General features: G+C 46.5%; 1 protein-coding gene across 2 annotated transcripts in view; it reads left to right on the top strand.

Moving 5' to 3' along the window:
- NTRK3 (neurotrophic receptor tyrosine kinase 3) overlaps window positions 1–18240 on the top strand; it is a 219312-nt gene that overhangs the window by 174334 nt on the left and 26738 nt on the right. The window contains exons 15-16 of one of the 2 annotated variants that reach the window (XM_017805163.1): window positions 3520–3763; window positions 14420–14494. In XM_017805163.1, coding sequence (XP_017660652.1) covers window positions 3520–3763; window positions 14420–14494 — 319 coding nt within the window. The remainder of the gene's footprint in view (window positions 1–3519; window positions 3764–14419; window positions 14495–18240) is intronic. The other variant, XM_017805164.1, reaches the window with a different exon arrangement.

Raw genomic sequence — 18240 nt, 5'->3', positions numbered from 1 at the left:
AAAGAGACATTCCAGATGTGTGGTCCCTGGGATTGCAGCTCCTCATCTTCCAGCTGCATTTAGCTGCCAGCTTCTCCTTCCTGTGCAGCCTTGGAGAAAACAGTTCCATGCTCTCTTCTCTGCATGCTGGTGTGTGGTGGGCAGTGAAACCCCTCTGCGTCCCAAAGGAAGCTGGCTTTGGGAGCAAGGGAGCTTATACCCAGCAAACAGAAACTCAAAGTGCCTAAGGAGACATATGGAAAGAGAGTTGTGGGTTTGTTTGTCAGATCAGGTATCTGCTGGTGGGAGGCCGTGGAATGGGGACTGCAAGGGGGTAAGAAAGGGTTGATGATGCAGAGCTGCCTAGCATCCCTCAGCAAGCAGCAGTTTTTATAGTGTGATGATTCACCCAGCCCGCAGCAGGAGACAGTGACTCCCAGACACTGGAGGCTGGGGATGCTGGGAGTCTGTAACAGGCACTCAGATGGACTTTTCCCAGTTTAACTGCAGAAATCGAAAAAGCAGTAAAATGGAAGAGGCTCACTTTAGACTCAGTTTCCTAGAGAAAAGCACAATAAATAAATTCCCCTAAGTGTTTTTAGATCCTTGTGTGCTTCCTAGAGAACAGAGAGTTTTACTGGTCTGTAACATTGACTGGTGTGAAAAAGGAAGGCACTAGGATCAACACCTACCTGCTGAGTTAGTGGTGGCATGCACTGGGATGGTTCTGCACACCTCCTAGAGCCCCTGTGTGTAAGACTATTGCTGGGGGTGCAAAAACAAACCCTGCTGTCTGCACCAGGGGAGACTGCACTTGTGGTGTCCTGCCTCATAGAAAATATCAATAGACACGATCTTGACGTGGAGAAATACAGGCATTCCTCTCCAGGGAGCACCACATCCCTAGGGATGGTGTGCACAGGGGCTGGAGTCTGCCAGGGTGGGTGGGTGGCAGGCAAGGCTGGGTGTTCCCAGCACACACCCCCGCTGCTCAGGGGTCTGCAGTGACCACGTCCCTCTCTGCTCACCAGGGGTGTCCATCACTTCCCCCCTTCACCTTTGTCACTGGTTTTCTAGCTTTTGTTTTCTGTCTGGGACAGAAGGAATTTTGAAGTAGGGATAATTGCACATTGCCATTACAGACCCTCTCTGCAGTCTGTAGTAAGTCGTTGCCACTCATACAGGCAATAGGTTTTGTTAGAAAAGTTGCAAAGTTCTGGTGTTTTTGTGCCAGCCCTTCCGGTGAAGCAGCCCCACAGTCAGACTGTCTTGGGACAGAAGAGGAATTTCAGAAGAGGAAGTTAGAAGGGTGATTTTTTTTTCCCAAAAACCTCCATCACTCCATAATGGAAAAAACCTCCAGTAGTTCTTTAGCAGGAAATCCATCCAATTTTATGGCCTCTCTAAAGCTGAATTAAACTCCTTTCCCCAGGAAAAGATGGACATACCCTCCTCATATTCCCTGTAGGCTTCTTGACACATCTAAATGTACTAATATCCTTCCTGTTTATATCATAAATGTGTTGATTATTCTTTCCTTTGGATTATAACCATATGGGATAGAGAAAGGGAGGGAGGGACATGTACGTAGTAGAGAGATGTGTCCTGTATAGTAGGTTGTACAAAGAGCAGGTGAATTAAAGGTGTTCACTGACCATTTTTTAACCACCACATGTTCCCCTCAGACACAGACGCTTATTTGGGGGCCATTATTGTATTTTAAAAAAGTGGTAGTAATGAGACAGTAATACATCCTTCACTTCTCACCTAGGAGTGTTTACCTTTGATGACAACAGGTATCAGCTGTAGCTAAATATGATGTAACTGCAAGGCGTGACTGGCACAAACTGTCCAGAACAGTTTTAGAAGCTATTGTTTGTTTTGCTTTGCTGTTTTTAGCTAACCTGCTCAGTCCTGGCTCAGCTTCACCTGCTGTCACCATTTGTTGTCACCACCAAGTAGTTTCCTGGGGTAAACACGTCTGTGGGCTATTTAAATAAGACATCAAACAGTCATTTCTGCATGCACTCTTCTGCAGCTCCTTCAGCAAGTCTTCCTGTGTGCTGCTGCTCCCACCATACCCACAGGACTCCGAGATGCCTCTGGCAGCCCCTGCTCTGCTGCTCACACTGCTGCTCCCAGACAACTCACCCCACATTCAGCAGCACCACCCACTCATGGCTCCCAAAAAACACTCCTGGCTTCTCAGCAGTTGTTTCTGCAGTTTCTCTCCTCTTCCAGCTGTCCTTTCTACCAGGAGAGGACCTTTAGAGCCATATTCCCAGTGGTAGGGAAGGTAGCTGAAGAGGGGGGCATTTGAAAAACTGATGCTTGAACCCCAGACATCTGGATGCTCATTTCTTTGGTGCACCCTCAAGCCCAACACAATTCAGGAACAGAGATAAAGGTGGGAAACAGTTTGGATCTTGTGGTGTGTTGTTCAGTCCCATGTCAAGGAGGAGGGGAAGCTCTGAATGTGCAGTTTCAATTTGCTGTCTCTCTGTGGGGTTACTGCTGATGACAGGGGTAAAATGCCAAGAATAATTTCAAAGAGAACAGTATGAAAGCCTCAGAGGAAATGCTGTACTGTGTTTTAGTCACAAGAAGGAAGGTCACAGCAACATTTCTTGCATTTCCCTAAATACAAGGGCTTTTGTTATTCTACCCTCACACAAGTTACCATAGGGTGAGCTCTATCAGGGGAAGAGACATCACAGAGGGAGTATGGCACAGAAAGGCTTGGTACATAGTGAGGAAGGAGACAAAAAAAGGACAGAACAGGAATTAGACTGACCTAAAGTCCTGCATTTACAATGCACCTGGTTCAGCAAAATATTTCCTTTTGTTGCACAGGATGTTTTCTGCATCTGCTGACAGCCAGGGCTAAACTTTGCACCTGTGCTCATGCTGTCACAGTTCACAGTACCTGTGTTACCTTTGGGATAGTTTAGGATATAAAAGGGATTTTCCAGGGATGAAGCTGCTGGTGTTCCTTTGAAACATTTTGTGTGATCTCTGGATGTACGAATATCAATGAGGGGGTGGTTGGTTGGTGATATGAAGGAAAGAAAAGGAGGCTGTTTGGGACTGTTTAAGATATTAGGCAGCAAGAATATGACAGATGTGGAAGAAAAGTGGGTGATATCTCTGCCTCTGGGAACTTATCAAAGGTGTAAGAATTAACGTGTAAATATCCTAAGGCTCATTAGTTCTGCACAGGTCTTGCCAGAGAAGAGTGTCCATGTTGCATCAAGCCAGTGGTCCCACTGTTTTGGCATTCTGTGGCCACAAGAGGTTGTGTGCAGTAGACTAAGAATAGCATAAGGATGTAAGGCACCCACTCACCCACCAAATGTTCCCACAAGTTCCTGTTCTCTTAAGCTTTCATTCTTCCTTTCCACTGGAGCTGTGTGTACATCCTCACGGTGCAGAGCTGGGATCGAGTCCCCACTCCAGCAGGAACAGTGACCGTGTGGGATTCCCATCTCCTGGTCACTTCTGAGACGCAACTCTATGCTTTTTGCTTCTTCCTCCCTTTAGGGCACATGGCCCAGACGCTATGATCCTCGTGGATGGGCAGCCTCGACAAGCCAAAGGGGAGCTAGGGCTATCCCAGATGCTCCACATCGCTAGCCAGATCGCCTCTGGAATGGTGTACCTTGCCTCCCAGCACTTTGTCCATAGAGACCTGGCCACCAGGAACTGCTTGGTCGGAGCCAACCTGCTGGTGAAGATTGGAGACTTTGGGATGTCAAGAGATGTCTACAGCACTGATTACTACAGGGTAAGGCAGCTCCAGCAGCAGTCTGATGCTCAGAGCAGAGGGAGACTAGGAAATGTTACAGTAAATCAGTTTTTGGAGCCCTAGGGCTCACTTGCTTCGTTATTTCCTCATTGAAATATGTGCACAGATGTTGATCAGGCATCCCTAAACATCCTTACTCCTGTTCAGTCCTGGCCATGCTTGTAGTTCAGACATCCATGCAGATGCCTACACATAGACTCTTTGTGATACCCCAGCACACAGTCACATGCTTTGGGATGGCTCTGAAGTCATCCCATACTTACTGCCTATTTTTATTCCCTTTTTTTTGAAGACATTGATAAATTAAAGGTAATCCAAAGAGATGATAAAGACTACAGGCTGTGACCTCTGGTGTTAGATTAAAGAAACTTAATACAGGGACATAGAGGAAAAGCAACTGAAAGACTCACTGATAAGTGCATAAAATATGGAAGAGGAAATAATAGTCAATTTAGGTTCGACCTCAGAACACTTTTTTTCCCAGCAGGGTCATCATTTAGACAATGGAATAATTTGCCAAGGGTAGGTTGCTGAAAGCCTGTCATTAAAGAAATTCAGGAAGCAACTAGATAAAAATGCCTGGGTTTAGTGGAGAGGCTAATCCTGCACTTGTCTCTGGGGACAGACTCAATGAGCCAGGAACGCCTTTCCAGCCTCTTCTTGTGTGATCTGTGCTCGCACTGTCCCCTTGTCTTGCACACTCCCTTTGTACCTGTCTGCACTGTCCTGCCCGCCCAGGATGGCAGCCTTCCTGAGGGAACAGAGTGTTTCTTACCCTTCCCCAGCTACAGGAGATGATGTGATGTGTGAAATGTTTGAAACACACTGGAGTAGGTATTTGTCTCTGGACCATCCACCAACAGGGAAGGGCTTTTCAGGCTATGGAACCGTGGTTTCCAGCCTGTTGCTTGGACTAAGGCTGGTTTATTTCTGCTTACAACATGGATCTTTGGCTTTGAGGATGATTTCTATCAGCTACCCGTGAAAGGGTTGACCTATGGTCTTGATCTGATTCAGAAAGTTTTCATTATGTGATAGACAGCTGCCAAGTAGAGTTACTGTGTTTGGGAGGAGGAGAAACGTGATCAGATTTGTGCTGAGACATATCACCTCTCCCAGGCCAGAACATTGGCTTACCACTAAGTTTAATTACCAGTGAGGGAAACAATCTTCACTGTGCAGCAGAAAAACCTGTGCTGGGAAAAGGTGTCAGTGCAGTTACTGGGCAGTGATGAGGAAAGAGAGGTGCTGTGGTCCCACTGCAGCTGAAACTTCAGGAAGAAGCGAGTAGGAAAGAGAAGAGCCCAGGGGAAGATGAGGAGCAGCACATGTGATTGCCCATGTTCTTGCCTGCCTTCTTCCCTTCAGCCCTGCTAGTCCTGCCCCAAACCACAGCCAGTGTCACACTTCTGGGGACAATCCCAGCTGAGCTGGTGTTCCTGCAGCACTGAGAGCTCTCTGTGCGGTGGGAGAATTTGCTGTTATTGACATGTGAAGGCTGGGAGGGCCCCCAAAAAGTGAGAACTGAGATGATTTCCACAGTTTGTTGTTGTTGGATTTTTCGTCTTCTCTATGGTGGTGTCCTGTAGACCTCATCCTGTCTGTGCAAAGTGCTTTGCTGAGGACTGCTCCGTGATATCTCATGCAGTGTTGTAAGTCTTTTTAGTGGACTTTTCTCTACATAGACAAATTGCCATGTATGACTAAAGTAGTAACTAGTTATCACCTGTTTACCAGAACGAGCTGAGTTTCAGCCCAGCCCAGCCTTTTGTTCTTAACTGATTTTCCTTTCTCACTTATTTTTAGTACTTTTAAAACTCTTGCTCACTATCTTCATTCATGGAGGCCTTTTCTCTCCTAAAGTCCAAAGAAGGGTCCTAGCAAAACAAGGTTCTGATTGCCCACACTTACACTGGTGGCATGAGGGGCAGAGGGTTTATGTGACTGGCCGAAGGCCAAAGCAGGAGTCAGTGGCAGAGCTGGGCAGCCTACCCAGGCCAGCAAAGAGCAGAAGTGCAGAGGCCAAGTGTCCTTCATCCCTCCTCCAGCCACAGTCCAACCACACTCCTCCCAGCAAATGAGCGAAGAAGCTCAGATGGGAGAACTGACCTGCTCCTGGGTCTCACCTATGAAAGGTGGAGATGTGGCTGAAGATCTGAACTTTTAAAGACTTTGATGCTGCCCCTGGTCACATCTACAACCTTCCTGGTGAAGTTCCCAAGTCTGTTTCCTGGTGTTTGTGTATGGCACCTCTCCCCTTATGCCTGCCATTGCCACCAGTAGGACCTGGAGTAAAGTTCTGCTTCATATGGTTTCTAGAAAATATTGCTTGGTGTGTCCCAGCTGCAGCCCTGGGAAAAACTGTAGTTTGTCATTTTCTGGAAACACGGGGAAAGATTCCACCTCCAAGCTGACACAAAGTGACAGGTCTGGAGCTCTCTGCAAGCAGACTCACTTCAGTCTGCCCTGTCCCTGTGTTTGCTCCTGCGCAGGCCCCACATGCCTGGATAATTGGGCATGTGGATATATGATATCTTAAGTGGGATATATGAGCATGTTCCAGGCTGAGAATTTGTTCCTAGGCATTTTCTTTCTTTCCCATGTTTTAATCTTTTAAGACAAAGAAAGAACACCATCTGGCTCCAGCATTTGTGGGATGCAAAAGTGCTTTAACAAAGGTGAGCCGCTTAATTTTCTGTTGCACATTTGGATACAGAAAACAAATATTTGAGTAACAAAAGCAGCAGAGAGGCTTGTTTCCCCTCTCTGCAAGGCTCTCCATGTTCTGCCTGAAGACAGATGCGTCCTTTTCCTCCTGCATCACAGAGGGATCCCGTCAGCTGTTTCCTTTAAACCTCCTTTCAACAAGACAGGATGGAGAGAAGATGGTTGTGGAGGTGGAAGTGGTGGGGAGAGGTGGATCAGCATCTGATTAGAAAGCGGAGAAAAGTGGAGGAACTGGGGAGACAGAGAGAAGTAGCCCAGCTTCTGTGTGAAGAGAAAAGGCGGGGATGCTGAAGAAGCGTTTCTGTGCTGTGTTGTGTAACGTGCTGTGCAATCTTTGGTGTGGGTCTCTGTGGGAAGGCAGGATGGAAAATATCCATACTGCAGAGAAAAGGTTTGGGCGGATTTCGTTTTCCTTGTTGTTTTCTTTAAAAAACTGTGTGAGTAGGCGACTTTTTTTAGGTATGACTCAGGACTGTGACAGCAGGTGGTGGGACGCTGCAGGTCAGGGACACTGTGCCTCACCCATGCTGAGTGTGGCATGGAGACTTCAGCAAGTCAGGCACACTGTGCCTGCCCGGTGCTGTCCAGGGAGCTGGGGGCTTTTGTTGTGTCTGGGGGAGGAGTGTCAGAGCTGGAGGCATCTTCAGGGCGGAGATTAGAATTCCCAGCTTCTCTTTCACCCTGCAGATAGGGGTTTGGTTGCTCCAAGAGCCCTTCTGTGGCTCTGAACCCACCCAAACTCCAGTAAAATACAAATAATTTTCATTTGTCCCCCAAAATGCATAATTCAATTCCAAAACAAAATCGTGGTCACTGGCCAGGAAAAGGGCAGCATTTCTTCATCTTTAGAAGAGAACACAGTCTTAAATTGTAATCAAGACTCCTTAAGAACTCCCAAGGTAATGTCCTAACATGGGTAGGACATCATCAGTGAAGATGCATGTCAGATAGAGGAGGGATCTATGTAGGCATTAAACATCATTAAGACATTCCTCTGTCCGTATTTCCTCTATTCTGCCCTTCTGGCATCCTGCCCCAAATCCTGGGGTGGGATGGAAACCTCTTGGGGATTTAGTTCCATCCTTTCCCAGAGGTTTGTGCTGAGTGTTCTTGTGGTCACAGTTCATCACACAGAGGACACCTGCTTGTCAAAAAAAGACACATGAAGGACTTGCAAAGGGCTCTGAAAGTGTTTTCGTATTTCTAGCAACACAGAGATAGATAAACATAATAACAAAAATGCTCCCTGTTTCTCTGTCCTCACTACTCTGGAACATTGTTTGGATTTGGGACAGACAAGGTTTTCAGGAAGAAGTAATATCTTTTAATAGAACACATGATATTGTTGGAAGGGGGAAAAAGAATGAATTTTAGGTACACAAAGCCTCTCTGATTTTTTTTTTTATTATTATTATTTTCAGTTGTGTTGGTTGGTTTAATGAAAGATTAATATCTCTCCCTATGAACCTTGGTGCTCACACCCTTAGACCATCAGAACCAAACCAACATTTTTGCTATGACTTTGGCCTTAGGTCAGTGTTCTTTAAAAAGTCTGGGATCCCTCCTCCTCTGAAGCATGAAGGTTTACTGTGTAAACATTTTCTTTCTTATCTTTCTTTAAAATGTCCAGTAAAAACCCCATATTCTTGATAATTTTCAGTACCCATTGTAAGGTTGCTTTCTGATGACCATCTCCCATCTAGACCATCTCTCCAGTTGTTTTCCACTGGAGTTCCAGATTGCTTTCTTTCTCGTGGGTACAGCTAGTTATTTTTCCAGTGAAGTTTGCATGTGAGCAGTAGATCACTGAGGTTTAGCAGCTACCTGGGTCATGCTCCTTTGCAGCCCATTAGTGCCCATGTGGATCCATCAGCTGTACAACACCCACTTTCATGTCTCTGATGCTTTCTTTGTTGTTTTGCTGTCCGTCTCATGCAGAGTGTTTACAGCATGGGAGGTGGATCCTAGCAGAGGGAAACTGCTGCCCAGAATGGAGGGAAGCTGTTAGCACCAGAATGGAGCCCTGTGATGAGTGTGCCAGGGCTCTGCACCATCACCTGCTAAGAGGAATGCCAACAGGCAGAGAGGAGCAAAACTCTCTCTAAATTTCTGTCTGGGATATGGTACTGCCCCACTCTGGGAGATAAAAAAACTGCCACTCTTGAGTTTTATGGCAGACCTGGCATCTGCTGGCAGTAAGTCAGCTCTGGACAGAGAGCTGGCCAAGCTCCCTGCATCCAGACAGTGTCCTCAGGCTCAGATTTAGTGCTGATGGGTGAGGGAGAGCAAGCTTAGTCCCTGGCCATGCTGGCTGTTGAGTGGGATCTCCTGTAGAAGGTATAATGTTTTGTGTCATGTTGAGCTTCCAACAGCAGCACCATTTCCAGCACCTCAGTGCTGTGCAGGTGCTAAGCATATGTGCATTGCCTTTTGTCTCCTCCTACCCCTTCTCTGAGGTGAAAAATGTGATGTGCTGCTCTGTCTCCATCCTTTCTGCTTGGGTTTCGGGAAGGGTTCGTATCTGTAAATATATATGTCATTAAGGAAAGGTTTTAGAAGTGAAAAGTGCTTTAATTTTCTCCTGTTATAAGATGGAGTCTGAAAACATGTCTTGCTTTGTCATACCTACATGAATAAGGGCAAAAAGTCTGATAGTGACCTGAAGATGTGACCTCTAGTACTGATACAGCTGTGCCAGCCAGGCAGAGCCATAGTCTTCTGGGTGCAAGAGCCCATGTCTGAAAGTATTATATCCCCCTCTTGGCATCTGTTTATCCCATGTATCCCATCATCCCTGATTTGTTATTTCTTTCCTCGTTCTCACTGCCCCACTGTTCTCATTCCCCCTAGATGACACCTCTATGCACCATGAGGTGTGGATGGCTCGTACCATGGTGCCTCAAAACTGCCCTGACTGTGGGTCTGGGGGCAGAGGAACCAAATTCCCCCCAACTTGCAGTAGGGTTAAAAAGAGGGGAGGGGAGGGAACTGCTTAATGTGGGTACGTGGGTTAAGTGTCTCTGTGCCTGTCCTGGTGTGTTCTGCTTGCAGGAAAAGTCAGTGTGATATTGAACGTGCCGGTCTTTGATATCTCTGTGGCTCCTATAAAAACCCCTGCAAATTGGATTCGCAGCACAGCTTCTTATCTCCTGAAAGGAAGATGTAACAGCATCATCTTGTGTTTTAGCCAGACGTTTTCCCTCAGCACTTCCCTATTTCTACACTAAGGGAAAAACAAATGTTGAGTCTTTTTTTTTTTTTCCCCTCCTGTTTGAAACATTAAGAGCCCTTCACACAAAGCAGCTCAAGTGCAGGAGAATTAATTGGGGAAATTAGGGTGTGCTGTATTCCTGGCATTTTCTCAGAAACGGTAATTGCCCTAATTCTCCACCCTGTCAAGACCTGCATCCGCACCCTGTTTTCCTCCTCCCCTTTTCCTCACTGTCTACCTGTTGTTCTCCTTCTTGAGTTGCTGTTTTCATGCTGTTGCCATTTATTTGATTCCAGTAATGAGAGGGATGTGGCAGGTGAAGAGCTCTCACAATCTGGTGACATCTTTGAAACACAGGCACAAAAGAGCAGTTTGTTTTTGGGAAATAAAAACTCCCTGCTCTGGTACTTGACCTCCACGCTCACCTCTTCTCCTGCTCGGGGTATGTTACTGCTGTCATTGCAAGTCATTTGGCTCAGGAGTTTTGTTTAATATAGTCTCCATATTCACCTAAACACTGACCTCCATGCTTAACCCCTCTGTGTTCCTCCCGGACCACCCAAACCCTCACACACTTACTGAAAGCTAATCAAACTCAGGATCTTTCAATCAAATCTCAGCCCCGCTCCCAGGCATTTGAATTGAGGCTTTTGATTTCTCCCAACCACTGGGCTGAGATCCAGAGGCCTGGGAGCTCAGAGCCTTTCAGTTTAGCTTCCTGATGGTTTTTTAACCTTCCATTTGCAGAGATCATAGATGTAGCCAAACAGGGAGGAATTTTTTGTTGTTCAGTATTTCCTAAAACACCCGGTGATGTACGTGGCAGGTTCGGATTCAACGGAGATGACTCTTCCAGTCTTCCCCATACTGACTGGACTTTGGCTGCTCTTAAAAGCTGTCCAGGCTGATGTCTGCTTTCCTGAGAGCTGGAAAGAGTGCTGGGAGTAACCAGTCAAATGCTGGAGCCACGTGAGGGCTAGTAACACCATCCCCAGAAGTCAGAGATTCAGTTCAGTTCAGAAAGCTGGGGTTGTTTCTCAGTGCGGCCAAACTACCGAACCCTGTCACCTGTGCTGTAAAAACTTGAGACAGCAAATTTCCTGCAGGGAGTTCAGGAGCCCTTTCCTTCAAAGCAATTTCCTTCCCATAAAACTTAACTAGGGAGGGCAGAACTCTTTTCCATTTTCAGTGTTCCCTGGGTGCAGCCAACAGATCCAGGGAGGCAAGAGAAGCTACTTGTGATCTCCATCCATCCCTGAGTAACTTTTCCCTCCCCCTGACTGTGAGACCATTTTTAACCCCGTTCTAATTTTTTTATCCAAGTATGATTCCCAACACTTGCTAGAGGCTGCCTGCATGCACTGTGTTTGCTTCCTCCTGCTGTCCCCACTTGGAACATCCCATTAGCCTGAAAGCTGTGACATACGGGGAAAAGAACACAATGCCTCATTTTGAACCATGAAAGACTCTCTCATGGTGGAGATCCATCCAAAAGTGTCACCAGAAACAAAAGGATTTTGTAAGGTCAGATCAGAGAAGCTCATGGTTCCTGGGTTTTACCAAGGTGGCCTGATTTAAACTACAGCCACAGCAGAAGAAGGTAGAGAACCATATTCCAGGAAGCTTCATTATTCCAGCATAGGTGGACCAGAAAGAGTATAGATCCTTCTGAGCATACAGAAATGAACAGTTCATGCTTTGGAAGGAGCACTGCCACTTGCAATTGAGGGTGACTGGGATGTGTAAATGTAAAATCCTCCCTTCTCATCCTGTCTAGGTTGTTGAACCCATTTCCTCACTTCATCCCAGCTGGCCCCTGGCCTCCTCCTGCCTTCCCACCTGCAGGACCATGATCTCAGCTCTTCTTTACCATGGGTACAGCCAAGGGATCACATATTGGTCAGCAAAGGTGGGGAGCATCCCCAAACCTCAGTATCATCAGCAAAAGAACCGGAGGCAGAGCAGTTATAAGCCAATTTAGCGAGAGCAAGGATAAATTACGCTTGGCTTCAAGACAAACTGAAGACCTCCCTAGAAAAATTAAGATGCAAGTATCTTCATCAACCTCCTTAATTAAGATGCTTGCATGGAAAGAAACCACTGCTTTTCTTTTTTCCTCCTGATTCCTGCATGGTCAGAGTTTCTGTGTACTTTCCCCTCCCGATTCCCCCCCCCTTCCATTTCATAGTCTTACCTCTCTCACAACCCCAGCAAGCTCCTTCTCCCTGCCAGCTGGATGGAGAAAGCCCCTATTTGCAAGCAGCTGTCCTTAATATATAGGCTGTTTAGGGCTCAGCTGTCAAAGAGAGCATGTTCAATGTACAATCAAGGGGCAACGATGCACAAAATTGCGCACACACACGAAATGGGAATCTTTTCTCAGTGTGTGTTGAGCTTTGAACGCTTAAGTGATTCCACCTCTCTCTTCCCCATCCAATTACGTGGGCAACACATGATAAGATTGCTAAAGGAATTAGTGAGGAAAATCTTTATGCTGCCTAATCAATACTGTTCTTCTCAGCAGAAGGCATCTCCCCCCTCTGGCCTCAGCCATGTTCTCATTTGCCCTCTGAAACACAAGTCCACCTTCTCTCTATTTGTGGTGGCCAAGTGGAACAACAGCAGTGTGTCTGTTGGAAATGATTGTAGTTTCAGAGTTCCTTCCTTTCCTTAAAAAAAAAAAAACAAACCTAAAAAAAATTAAAATGTAGTAGAGCCCTGCCAAACCCATGTTTCAGGTTTTTAAAGAGGTTTGCTGTGTAGGCCAGAGAGACCTTCCATCCCTTTCCGCTGTATGGCCTTGCAGGAATGGTCAGCAACCTTATAGGCAAAGACAAGGGATGATAATTTTTCTGAGCATCACTGAGGCAAGACGCCAGGTTTTATGGGCCACTAGACTGATCCAATATAGCAAATCCTGTGTTCCACTGTGGATTCTGAGACCAAATTATCAATTAATGTGAAGCATTAAAAAATTCAAATCCCTTTTAGTTCCCTGCAGTCATTAGTGACAAGATACAATATCTATAGCTCAAATGCTTTGCCAGCATCCCCTGGCAGCAAGGCAGAAACTTCATTCCTATTTTTTCAAACATATACAAAGAAAACATATGAGATCAGTGGTTTTTACAGTCAAATTCGGCTGCCTGTCCATATTTACTTAGATGGAGGAATAAATCAGGTTTGGGTTACTCTTCGGGTTAGTTATTTGTTATTGGAATAAATGCATGGTAATAGATCTGACAGAGGAAGATGTTTCCCTTTCAGCTCTGTGTTTGAGGTAGAATTTGCTTTGTTCTGCACTATATTATATTGATGTTTTTTTCCCACTGCTGGATGACTTCATTTGCTCTGCTTCTTTCCAACTTCCATACCTCTGCCCCAGCTGGCTTTAGGATACAGCTTTATGCATAGATTTCTCTTTACTCTTCCCCTAATTGTAACACTGTAATGCAAAAGCAATTTAAACAACCAGCATGAACCAATTTTCTAAGCCTTTTCTCCACCCATTTCCTACCTCAGCTTTTTGGGAAGGGAGGTGAGTCAGTTGTTCTTGGGGCAATTCCCCAAGCAGAATGAGCCGTCAGATACATTTAGCAGCTTGGTTTCCACTGCTAGTGCAGGGTGGGAAGGTGCCCAGGGCAATGACCAGCTGGACACACTCTGAGGCCGTATTTCAGGAATTCCCCAGGCAGCTCTCAGCCTGAGCTCCTCAGTAATACAGTGAGAAGTGTACCACCAAATCACCATGCTCACCAACTGCCCTTCCATCTTGGGATTTTGTCTTTGCCCCAGTGGGAACACAAACAAGCTCACTAGAAAGTCAGCAGAGCTTATGCCAGTCCTTCACTCTCAATTTACTCCCTGTCCCTTTTCCTTTCTCCCATTCTCCAAATCTCTCCTACTTTGATGCAGAGGAAAATGTAGTCCTGTATTTCGTGCTCCAGCATTTTGCTTCCCTTGTCCCCTTCTAAGCTCCAGTTTTGCGAGTGCTGGCAGGTTTGTGGGTGATTGGAAGCTGTGGCTTTAGGTATTTTCTTCCCCAGCCTGTGACAGTGCTGATGGGACAAAGACTTTGGGCAAGTGTAGGGTGATGTATGAGGTGCTTCACTGGTACATTTGGCCAACAATACTGTTAACTCTGGCTAGCCTGAACTTGCTTGAGTAAAGATATCAGGGCTGGGTCTTGTTCTGCTGGCAGAGGCAGATGAGTCCCTGCACTGTGCCCAGGAGGGCTGGCAATGGGCAAGGAGCGGGATGCTTAAGTACCAGATATGAAGGAACTGCTCAAGCATCCTAAAACTCCTCTTGTCTGGAGAGGAATTCTGGGTCCCCCAAGGGATGACATTCTATATGAGCATTCTAGGTGGCTTCTCAGACCAAGGAGAAGTTTCAGGAGGCTGAGTCTCCCTTGACTGTTGCCCAGCTCGCCCTCCCTCTGCACTGGTGCAGGTGATCGTGTGGGGTGCAAGGTGGTGGTGACTGGAGCCAGAGGGTCTCACCTGCCCCTTGCCCTCACAGCAAGGGCTGCACAGTGTTGGGATGTTGCAGCCAGTGAAAGACTTATGGTTCAGTTAAAGACATACCCTTTCCCTTCTTGTCCCCTTGCTTCATCCCCCCCATCCCTCCCTCCCTCTCTCACCCTTCCCTTCTCTTTTGTTTGTCTCCTTCCCTTGTTTTCACCCATTCACTGTCAGGAAGGGCCGCGTCCGAAGGGCCAGTTCAGCGCAGCGTGGCAGCGACAGAGACTGGCACCGCCGGCAGCTGCAACAGTGAGTGCATCTTGAACCCTGGGGCAGCTGGAAGCGGGGGACTGGTGCTGCTTGAGCATGAAATGACACGTGGGGTTGAGTGGCTTTGGGACTAAGTCGGGTCTAGTGCGTTTTGGCAGTGAAGGGGCTCTTGTCTGTGTTGGGAACTGCACACGTTTCTACTATAACAGCTCTTGGGGCTTCTTTATATGGTGAGATAGTATGGGATGAATGGAGAAGTCCTCAGTGCAACCTTCCTCTGTGAGTGTCCAGGCTGTGCCTGCACTAGTGGACAGTGCAGGCTGTCCTTGGGCTCCGCTGGCAGCAAGTGCAGCATGTTTTGTCTCTGTGCAGCTAAACCACCCCATGACTCCAAGCAGCGTGGCATTTGCACTGTTCACTGGGACTGTCCCCTCAGCAGCTGTTTGGATGGTCAAATTGTCATGGACTAAAACCAGACCATTTGAGCAGCTGGACTGTCAGCCTGACACTTTTGTCTGGTAGTATGGACACTTTCTCTGTATCTGACCAGTTGGATGCCTGCAGCACCAATTGAGTGGATGTCAACTATCACTGCCCACTCCTGCTCCCACCCCTTGCCCAGAGGGGAGACAGTGAGGGCCTGGTGCAAGTTTGAAGCTCTCACAGAGCAGCAGAGTGTGTTTTTGCCAAGGCTGTGGCTGATGGGAGCCATGTGAACTGTGTGAGCCCGCTGAGGGCTGGTAACACCTCTGTCTATCCTGCCCTCCCTCCCACAGAACCAAGCCAGCATCCCGTGGTGCTGCAGCCTCTGTGTAGGATCCTCAGCCCGGTATGTCCCCGCCTGTCACAGCATCACAGCACCCTCCTCCAGCCAGCTGGAGGGTGAGCTGCAGGAGCCTGTGAGAGGTGGAAACATAGAACTTGGTTGTCCTGTGGGATTTTGCTGCTGGCACGCAACACAGTGCTCTGTTGATCCAGACAGTTAGGGTGCCTTTGCTTGAGCCCGTTCTGGAAGTGGAATGAACAAATCCACCCAAGCTGCAGAGCAGTTATGACTCCTTATAAGTTAAGACTTTCTTTCTCAATAGCTTCCCTGTGCCAGCAAGCCCACAGAGATGGGCATAAATATTTACAAAGTAGCCATGGCAGGGATAAATTACCTGGGTCCAATCACCCAAACCTCGCTGTGGCATTGCAAGGGGAGATATATACTCCTGGCCCACTGATGCAGGACTGGCTGCCCCACCACCTGGTGTCGTGGTCACTCCTCCTGCTCCAGCAAATGCCTGCATAGTTTTAAGCAGCTGAGTGGATCTTGCAAATCGAAAGAGCAGGTCTCTGGCACTTCCTTGACTGTTGCCAGAACCACGTGGGAGTGTGAGTTTAGATATTGCTGATTTTGCAGGGGATATGTCAGCAGATGAGATTTGCCACTGAAAGGTGATTTTGTTACGTTTATGCCTTTCTGAGCCAAAATTGAATTGTGGGGTGTGGATGGGAATTTAGTTCTAAGCACTGATGTAATTTTGTATCCTTGGCCCTGAAGGCAGTTTTTAAAAAATTATTTTCCCCTGTGCCCTGACACTATTTTTTTGCCTTTGAATCATGTCCTTATGACAGAACAAATACTAGGGTTGACCTTTGCAATGTGACATAATAATATGTGACTTCTTTATAGCTCTTTTCATCCAGAATTCTTGGCACACTATGAATCTGATCTTGCAACCACTTGCCACTGGGCTTAGCACTCACTGCTCCAAGCAATCCCTGGGGAAGCCAGAGGAGCATAGAAGTGCTATACATGGTGTTACTGGAAGGATCAGGCCTTAGAGAAATGTAGCACATGTTTGTGAATAGCCATATTTTGGAGAGAGAAAGCCTTACTCTCTGATTTATTACTTTTATTTGCTATCAAAGTGCCGTGCCCAGCACTAATATGACAGACTCCTCTTGGCTACAGTATCATGGCAGGTAATGCTGGGGCCGTGTTGATAGCTATTATCTACCACCCTGTTGCCTTTTTATTATTATTTTTTTTCCCAGCTCTAAAAGCATGTTAATTAATAAAATCCCTTAGCTTATCCTGCACCATTTGATCCTGCAGAAATCACAGCATTTTATCTTATTAGTAAGTAGGAATTAAAGAATTAAAACTACTCAGGGGGGAAAAAAGAACATAATCACTTTGCCTGGTCATCCCTTCTGAAACAACCTTGCATTGTGCCCTCAGAAACCCCAAGCTCAGCCCCTATGGCTTGGCAGAGGATGGAAATCCCAAATCAGTGAGTGCCTGATCTGAAAACCACTTTGTGTTCTGTTATTCCTGCTGTGAAAGGGAGAGCCCAGTTAGGTGCATGAAGAAGAGTCAAGTAGTGAAATCCCAGCCTTGGACTGGGCTGCAGGTCCCTTCCATGCTACTGATGTCCTCTGCTACCATGGGAAATTCAGTTAGTTCTCCTGTGCCTCAGTTTCCTGTTGTTAAAAGGTGATCCCTGCTCATCCTCACCAAGGAGATTCACATGAAAAAAAGATTGCAAGGGATGCAGTCATTATGGTGTTGGGAAACAGGTAAGTACCTTAGGAATATGTAGGGAATCTGAGAGCTGAGACATTTGTGGTGAAGTTGCACAGAGTGAATTTTGGAAGCACTTAGTAGCTGTAAAATTCAAAGAGTGAAGCAGGCAGGATCCATGCACCCACCTCTTCTTGGTATGTTCAAGATGGGTAGAACCAGGAAGGAGAGCTGCTCCACCTTCTTGTTGATGGGAAGTGGTTAAATCTGGGGATGGAGACCCACTAACCATCAGTAGGTATCTACACACCTCAACACTGTTTGCCATCAGTAGAGCACTGCATCCTCCCCACAACCTTAAAAAATCCCTTAAAAAATAATTTCATTAGGAGTAAAGAGATCTGGAAGGGATTCCCTGGATCATCAAATCTAATCCCCTGTTTCATCAATCACATCAGATTTATTCTTTTCATAATCAAGCATCACTATTAAATGTGCTCCTAAGGGAAGACAGTCCCAGAATCTCATTGCTTTAAATTGGAGATGCTTCTGATTTTCAGTCTGTGCTTAGTCATGGCCCGTTTGTTAAACAGCAGGTACCTGGCACAGAAGCAAGAAATTTAACACAGTTTTCTTAAAATAACCACCCAGAAATTCTATCCACAAAAAAAAAATGTTGAGGTTGCAAAAGAGAATGTGCAAGGTCAGGTAATGATAATGAGGAGGCCTGAGCTCACACTTGCCTCAGCCTTGTAGTACAGACTTCACATAATAGCCTGCTGTTAAGCTTGTCTGGTCCAGGTGAGGTACAAGGCAAAAATACTCACAGAACAAGGGAACTTCTTTGCTGTTCTTTGCCATCATAATCATTGTGTAACCCTCTATTTTCTTTTGCCAGGTATAACTAACTAAATGTTTATAACTAAGCTAAACATTTGACTATTTCTTCTTTTGCTGGCAGGTCTTTCCATGCCATTTATATTTTCACTGTACAAGCCATTACCTGCACAACATTCTTGAGAAGTCAGTGAGTTCATAGGACCGTAGAATGGTTTGTCTTGGAAGGGACATTAAAGACTGTCCAGTCCAACCCTCCTGCTGTGGGCAGGGACACCTTCCACTAGACCAGGTTGCTCAAAGCCTCATCCAGCCTGGTCTTGAACACTTCCAAGGGTAGAGTTGCACTGCCCCATTTTACAGATTAGGAAAGAAATTCCAGTGCTATCAGCCATACAAACCCATGGAGCTGCAAGGGCAACTTCCCCCCTCCAAA

The sequence above is a fragment of the Lepidothrix coronata genome, unplaced genomic scaffold (genome assembly GCF_001604755.1).
Source record: "Lepidothrix coronata isolate B3197 unplaced genomic scaffold, Lepidothrix_coronata-1.0 Scaffold11, whole genome shotgun sequence".
Classification (NCBI taxonomy): Eukaryota; Metazoa; Chordata; class Aves; order Passeriformes; family Pipridae; genus Lepidothrix; species Lepidothrix coronata.
This window is presented reverse-complemented; position numbering and strand designations above follow the sequence as displayed.